Raw genomic sequence first — 8,248 nt, 5'->3', positions numbered from 1 at the left:
TTTAACAAGTAAGCATTTGGCAAAATTGCAAGAGATTTATAAAAATTTCAATGGCAAATATGACTTCCACATGCGCTTTTAGTTTCATGCCGAGATAAAAACAATAACCAAACAGGAGTAAATCTATGAAAAATAAGTAAATTACAGGTTATTTTTACAATAAAGCAATACAAAAATTAAAAGATAATGAGTAACCTGTGTAGCTTACAGCCTCATTTTCATTTAATGAATCATGAATCAACTTTTGACTAAAAAAAAGTTTAACAAGTAAGCATTTGGCAAAATTGCAAGAGATGTATAAAAAGTTCAATGGCGAATATATACCTACATCTTTGAGTTCTACACATGCTTTTAATTTCATGCCGAGATAAAAATCATACCAAAACAGAAGCAGATCTATGAAAAATATATAAATTACAGATAAGTTAAGTAACAAAGAGATACAAAGGTTAAAAAATAGAGATAAAATGATGAAGGGTAACCTATGCAGTTCAATGCCTCGTTTTCACTTCATGAACCATGGATAAACATTTGACTGAAAATAAGAGGTTAAAAGTAAGCATTTGGCAAAATTTCAAGAGATTTATAAAATTTTCAATAGTAAATATATACTTACATCATTGACTTCCCCATGCACTTTTAGTTTCATGTCGATATAAAAACAATACCGAAACAGGAGTAGATCTATGAAAAAGAAATAAATTACACGTTAGTTTAACAACAAAGCAAAACAAAAATTTAAAAATAATGAGAAAATGATGAGTAACCTGTTCAGCTTACAGCCTCGTCTTCATTTAATGAACCATGGATTAACCTTTGACAAAAAATACGAGTTTCACAAGTTAGCATTTGGCAATTTTGCAAAAGATTTATAAAAGTTTCAATGGTAAGTATATACCTACATCATTGAGTTCCTCACGCGCTTTTAGTAAAATGCAGCGATAAAAACAATACCGAAACAGGAGTAGATCTATGAAAAAGAAATAAATTACACGTTAGTTTAACAACAAAGCAATACAAAAATTTAAAAATAATGAGAAAATGATGAGTAACCTGTTCAGCTTACAGCCTCGTCTTCATTTAATGAACCATGGATCAACCTTTGACAAAAAATACGAGTTTCACAAGTTAGCATTTGGCAATTTTGCAAAAGATTTATAAAAGTTTCAATGGTAAGTATATACCTACATCATTGAGTTCCTCACGCGCTTTTAGTAAAATGCAGCGATAAAAACAATACCGAAACAGGAGTAGATCTATGAAAAAGAAATAAATTACACGTTAGTTTAACAACAAAGCAAAACAAAAATTTAAAAATAATGAGAAAATGATGAGTAACCTGTTCAGCTTACAGCCTCGTCTTCATTTAATGAACCATGGATGAACCTTTGACAAAAAATACGAGTTTCACAAGTTAGCATTTGGCAATTTTGCAAAAGATTTATAAAAGTTTCAATGGTAAGTATATACCTACATCATTGAGTTCCTCACGCGCTTTTAGTAAAATGCAGCGATAAAAACAATACCGAAACAGGAGTAGATCTATGAAAAAGAAATAAATTACACGTTAGTTTAACAACAAAGCAATACAAAAATTTAAAAATAATGAGAAAATGATGAGTAACCTGTTCAGCTTACAGCCTCGTCTTCATTTAATGAACCATGGATTAACCTTTGACAAAAAATACGAGTTTCACAAGTTAGCATTTGGCAATTTTGCAAAAGATTTATAAAAGTTTCAATGGTAAGTATATACCTACATCATTGAGTTCCTCACGCGCTTTTAGTAAAATGCAGCGATAAAAACAATACCGAAACAGGAGTAGATCTATGAAAAAGAAATAAATTACACGTTAGTTTAACAACAAAGCAATACAAAAATTTAAAAATAATGAGAAAATGATGAGTAACCTGTTCAGCTTACAGCCTCGTCTTCATTTAATGAACCATGGATCAACCTTTGACAAAAAATACGAGTTTCACAAGTTAGCATTTGGCAATTTTGCAAAAGATTTATAAAAGTTTCAATGGTAAGTATATACCTACATCATTGAGTTCCTCACGCGCTTTTAGTAAAATGCAGCGATAAAAACAATACCGAAACAGGAGTAGATCTATGAAAAAGAAATAAATTACACGTTAGTTTAACAACAAAGCAAAACAAAAATTTAAAAATAATGAGAAAATGATGAGTAACCTGTTCAGCTTACAGCCTCGTCTTCATTTAATGAACCATGGATGAACCTTTGACAAAAAATACGAGTTTCACAAGTTAGCATTTGGCAATTTTGCAAAAGATTTATAAAAGTTTCAATGGTAAGTATATACCTACATCATTGAGTTCCTCACGCGCTTTTAGTAAAATGCAGCGATAAAAACAATACCGAAACAGGAGTAGATCTATGAAAAAGAAATAAATTACACGTTAGTTTAACAACAAAGCAATACAAAAATTTAAAAATAATGAGAAAATGATGAGTAACCTGTTCAGCTTACAGCCTCGTCTTCATTTAATGAACCATGGATCAACCTTTGACAAAAAATACGAGTTTCACAAGTTAGCATTTGGCAATTTTGCAAAAGATTTATAAAAGTTTCAATGGTAAGTATATACCTACATCATTGAGTTCCTCACGCGCTTTTAGTAAAATGCAGCGATAAAAACAATACCGAAACAGGAGTAGATCTATGAAAAAGAAATAAATTACACGTTAGTTTAACAACAAAGCAAAACAAAAATTTAAAAATAATGAGAAAATGATGAGTAACCTGTTCAGCTTACAGCCTCGTCTTCATTTAATGAACCATGGATTAACCTTTGACAAAAAATACGAGTTTCACAAGTTAGCATTTGGCAATTTTGCAAAAGATTTATAAAAGTTTCAATGGTAAGTATATACCTACATCATTGAGTTCCTCACGCGCTTTTAGTAAAATGCAGCGATAAAAACAATACCGAAACAGGAGTAGATCTATGAAAAAGAAATAAATTACACGTTAGTTTAACAACAAAGCAATACAAAAATTTAAAAATAATGAGAAAATGATGAGTAACCTGTTCAGCTTACAGCCTCGTCTTCATTTAATGAACCATGGATCAACCTTTGACAAAAAATACGAGTTTCACAAGTTAGCATTTGGCAATTTTGCAAAAGATTTATAAAAGTTTCAATGGTAAGTATATACCTACATCATTGAGTTCCTCACGCGCTTTTAGTAAAATGCAGCGATAAAAACAATACCGAAACAGGAGTAGATCTATGAAAAAGAAATAAATTACACGTTAGTTTAACAACAAAGCAAAACAAAAATTTAAAAATAATGAGAAAATGATGAGTAACCTGTGCAGCTTACAGCCTCGTCTTCATTTAATGAACCATGGATCAACCTTTGACTAAAAGTAAGAGTGTAACAAGTAAGCATTTGGAAAAGTAGCAAGAGATTCACCAAAAGTTCAAAGACAAATATATACTTACATCTTTGAGTTTCACACATGCTTTTAGTTTCATGCCAAGATTAAAATCCTACCAAAACAGAAGCAAATCTATGAAAAATATATAAATTACAGATTAGTTAAGTAACAAAGAGATACAAAAGTTTAAAAATAATGTAAAAATGATGAAGAGTAATTTCTACACTTTACAGCCTCAGATTTCACAGAAATAAATAAATTACAGGTTAGTTGAGCAAAAAAATACAAAAGGCAAAAAAATAGTAACTTTTTTCATCTTACCTCTTCAGTTCTGCAGATGAAGGACATGACAAATGTATAATTGCTCCAGTTTGTGAAAGATGGGATGTAGTTCTCTTTTCTTTTTGTATTCATTTCAATCATTATCATTTGCAGCTTGAAATTTTAATAACGAAATGTCAAATTTTCACCTGTAACCCTAGGCAAGGGGCCCTACATGTGGGTACTGTCAGCCGGAGCCAGCTGAGCCCACGTTTTTTATAGAGGTCTGCTCCTCTTGCTCCAAAACTTTAAGCATCAGTATTTTCTTCTTCTTGAGATGTTGATACAATTAGGGGTCCATAAAAATTTGTCAAAAATGTAGCAATATGAAAAAGTTCATCTAAATTATGTAGGGAATTGTAAGGAATGGCATCAAAATAGTTGAAGTTCTTAATTCTGGAAATGGCACGCTCTACGTGAACTCGTAGATTGGAAACCCCTTTATTATAGGCTCGTTCTAGGATATCAAATTGGATTTTATCCCTTAAAAATAAGGGTGTTATGAGCTCACAACCAATGCTTTCAAGTTCAGCAGCAATGGTAAAGCCTTTGTCGGCAAGAACTACATCTCCTCTTTCTAACCGTTGCAAAATATCTGTTTCCAAAAAAGCGGCTTTATCAGATATTGAACCAGTCCATAATTCTGATATGTAGGTTATGCCACCTGATGGTGATATCCCAAGCAAAGCTTTCATAGTGTTGTAATTTTTATATGTGCTAAATGTTAATTGCTGCTCCTTTGGATTTGACGGTTGTTGTATTCTGATTTCGGTACAGTCAATTATCAGTCTACATTTCGGGTATTTTTTTTTGAATGCAAATGGCATAAACTCATCAACTTGTTCTCTAGAAGGCCAAATATTAACAGTTTGAATTTTCGCATATAAGACTTCAGTAGCCTTAGTGAATATTCTTGAGGCTGTGGAAGGAGACATCTAAAAGAAAAAAAAGTAATGGTGAAACTAAATGAGCATAAAAAGTAAATAATACGGGAGGAAATATGAATTTTTATTTAATGAATGACAGATTACAATGTAGGCACAGGTATGTTTTTAAAATCAAGAATCTTTTTTGATGAAAGCAATAATAATTTAGCAAGTTTTTATGCTGAACCTCGAGGCAACTGGGTTCATAGCTTGAAAACTCATTATTTGATAACATTTTATTATTTTATTATATGCTGCTGAAGAAGTTTTATGAGGTCGAAAGATTTCAACTTACAGATTTTAATGCAAGTAAATATTTTTGCTATTAAAAATACACTTCAATATATAAATGAAGCCCTTCAAATTAAACAGAGTAGTTTCGGACATTTGACACTCTACTGTTCTTCCATGAGTGATTATTGTATTAACTGCTGTACTCAGTATAATAATCTAACTATGAAAATTTATAAATTTATTACTTTTTTTTAATACACTGAATGGGAAGAAATATTTTTGGTTACAACTTTTAGAATGTATGAGCATTTTGTTGGTCATTCTGTCAGTTACTGTAAACAATTCTCATGTTTATCTAGTTTCCATCTAAAAAAATTTGCTTAAAATACTGACAGGTGCCTTAGAATTACAATTTGCTCAGATAGTCGCTACAGTAGATTTAGAAAGGAAAAATTCCTTGCGAATTCAGTATGCTTTAAACTTTCAGAATAAAACTAAATTCTCAATGGATAAAGCTTTTTGCTTGCCTAGTTTAACCATGGTCAGTATGAAGTTCAGAATCTTATCAGAGAAATAATAGGCAAGCGTATGAGTGGACCAGGTTATTCTGGTGAAAAAACGGTTAGCTATTGCAGAAGAGGGCGTTTAGAAGAAGAATTGATAAGGAATGTAGCTGGGACAAGTGATATGAAAAGCTGGACATTCTATAAATATTTGGATTCCTACAGTCGATTCTCTAGAACTTAGTGATCATAACAAGTATTTAAAAATACCTTAACAATGTAGGGCATAACTTGGGACCATTTAAAAGATTTGCTACAACCGTTGGATCACTACATTCCAGGCTCGCTATAGCAGGATTAGACTTGTTTCATCTTTCATTTTGAAAAAACAAAAATCATTCAAAATTTAAACTAAACCTAAAAAGCATGAACATACCTGAAATATATATGCAATGAAGTCCAAAGGTAAACCTGTCCGCAATCTGCATAGGAAGAGCAAAAACTGCTTATCAGGTGCAGTTTTTCCGCTGTAAAAATCTTTCTCCAAATTGAAGAAGTTGTACATTTTTATGAAGGTGTTTTTGCTGAAGCCAGTAACAGCCTTGACTTCAGAACTTGACATCATATTGGGATCAAACGAGCTGCTTTGCCTCCGCAACTCTTCAATTTCTCTGTGCTTAACAGCAAGTTCATCTATTAATAAATCAAACCCAATGTCGGTTTGAGTTTCTTTGTCAAGACTATGAGGTATAGAAGTAGTTCTTCTATTCCCTGCAGAAGTTCCTTCCCCAGGATCATAACCACTCCTAAAGAAGAAAATATATAAATAACTATATTAGGGATGCGGAGAATAATTGTCAATACTGATTAATCGACAACTGTGCCTATTATTTAGAATTGGCCATAATTTTTTAAAAGAGTAAATTATGTTTTTGAGTTTTAGATTTTAATTTAGTTTTTAAAATAGAAAGAAACAATAATCACCATTGTGTTTTAGACAGGACCATCCAAAACTGTCCAAAAGTATGCTAAAGCTAAATATACATCTGATTTAAACCGTTTTTATTTGCTAGAATATTTGTAATGCATAAATATAAATCAATTTTAACAAAAGAATATTTGATAATATTTTTTTCTGAAAACCATGAAAAGAAATTCCCACCATCACTAAGAAAAAAGAAATGGAAGTACAAGTTAAATGAATAGGAACTTAATTTTGAAATTTGTTTCTACGTTTTACTGATGTTTTGAACGAAATTTTTTTTTTTTTTTTCAATTTAACAACAGTAACTACAGTAGCTTGATACTTTTTAAAGTTTCAAATCATGTAACGGTACCAAATCTGCAAAACTATAAAAGACTCTCAAATCTACATTAATATTTTCCTTCAGTTGAGAAATTGACATTTATTGAATTTAAGTCAATCATTGCACTACACTTTGATTTGTACACATGCATAAATATAGGAAAATTTGGTTGGTAATATTAAAAATAATAATAATAATAATAAAAAATAAAACACATGCAAACAAATTGAAATTTTGAGTGAAGAATATACTGCTTAATGGAATACTTTTACTTGGCAAATTACATGTTCCATTACGCAGGTTGAACTGTAAATATAATGTTATTTTTTGCACTATGTTATTTTATTAGACTTTGCTCAAGGATTTTCACTCCCTTGAACAGGAAGTTACAAATAAGCAAGATATGAATATTGCAGGGGGCCTTGCATCCTAGAGCAAAGGCTTGCCCCCCCCCCCATCCAAGTGAAAAATGCATTCCCAAAAGAAACTCTCAAAAAATTTCAATGGCACTTTTTCCATGACACCCCCGACCCTCGAGGTGGGCACCCCCTGAATATTGCACTGCTCAAAAGAATATAACTCGAATCATGCAGCTTTTATATTATGAATGATAGAGAAATAATTTTGACAATGTTCATATGGATTTACAATTAATCAAAAGCCATGATTAAATAAAATGGTTAAAATGTATTTCACCTGAACTGAAAACTATGCAATAATGATTAGGAAACTAAATACAAGTGAAAAAAAAAAAAGTAATTTAACACATTGCAGGAGCAGGAGTTTTCGTATTCAACAACAGAAAATAATTTTTAAGGTTCTATAACTTAGTAAAAGTGGTAATATTAAAAGTTTTTTCTTTAAAGCTTAATATATGTATTATAATTATTTTATATATATATATACATATTAATAAGTCATCATAGTATTTAAACAAAATTCCTATCAACAAAAATTTATCTACACGAGTTTTTTACATCCACTTTTACTTGGGGGAAAATTCACATAAAAATACCGAATAAATATGGATTTTTGACGAAATTACTTACTGTGCATCAGAAACTTCTGACAATTTATTTATCTTCCTCTTTTTGTTAGGCGGCTTGCTAAATGAAAAAAGGGTTGGCACAGCATCTTTCTTCAGCAGTCTTTTTTCAGTGAACGGCTGATATTCAAAGCAAGACTCTTCAAAATGCTCGGAACATATCCTCGTGGTTAAAGATGGCGTGAAGTTCTCCCGCTTGATGTTGACTTCCCATTTTTTTTTTAACTCTGCATCCGAATGCGGAAACAAATGAAATGATATTTTCTTCGCCTTGCATACTTCTTTAACATTACTATTCGTACATCCGTATGCACAACAGCTGGTAACCATTTTTCTTGGAGAAAAAAAATAATATTCACGACAATCGCCACGCTCCCAATATGGTTAACACTACAACGTGCGTTTGTTTTGCATAATACAGCTGTTGCCAGGGTTTTCTTCTTCTCGGCGTGAAAGTATCCCATTCAGGCAAAAGTACGACAGAGCTGCATTATCATTAA

At 31.4% G+C, this 8,248-nt stretch overlaps 1 protein-coding gene across 1 annotated transcript; it reads right to left on the bottom strand.

The window, feature by feature from the left end:
- Nucleotides 1-3,981: 3,981 nt before the first annotated feature.
- Nucleotides 3,982-8,078, bottom strand: LOC129218977 (uncharacterized). Its single transcript, XM_054853296.1, has 3 exons — nt 7,753-8,078; nt 5,833-6,202; nt 3,982-4,668 (listed from the first exon to the last, which is right to left on the bottom strand). The coding sequence occupies exons 1-3, from the start codon at nt 8,076-8,078 to the stop codon at nt 3,982-3,984; spliced, it is 1,383 nt and encodes a 460-aa protein (XP_054709271.1).
- Between the last annotated feature and the right edge of the window lie 170 nt (nt 8,079-8,248).

The sequence above is a fragment of the Uloborus diversus genome, chromosome 3 (assembly GCF_026930045.1).
Source record: "Uloborus diversus isolate 005 chromosome 3, Udiv.v.3.1, whole genome shotgun sequence".
In the NCBI taxonomy this organism is placed as follows: Eukaryota; Metazoa; Arthropoda; class Arachnida; order Araneae; family Uloboridae; genus Uloborus; species Uloborus diversus.
Note: the sequence above shows the minus strand (reverse complement) of the source record. Positions and strands in the feature narration are given on the sequence as shown.

Excerpts from the sequence above, each read along its gene's own strand:
- LOC129218977 (XM_054853296.1), bottom strand. The coding sequence starts at position 8,078 with ATGGTTACCAGCTGTTGTGCATACGGATGTACGAATAGTAATGTTAAA. Across the intron at positions 6,203-7,752 it reads TCAGAAGTTTCTGATGCACA|GAGTGGTTATGATCCTGGGG; the intron begins GTAAGTAATTTC and ends TTTCTTCTTTAG. Across the intron at positions 4,669-5,832 it reads TCATTGCATATATATTTCAG|ATGTCTCCTTCCACAGCCTC; the intron begins GTATGTTCATGC and ends TTTTTCTTTTAG.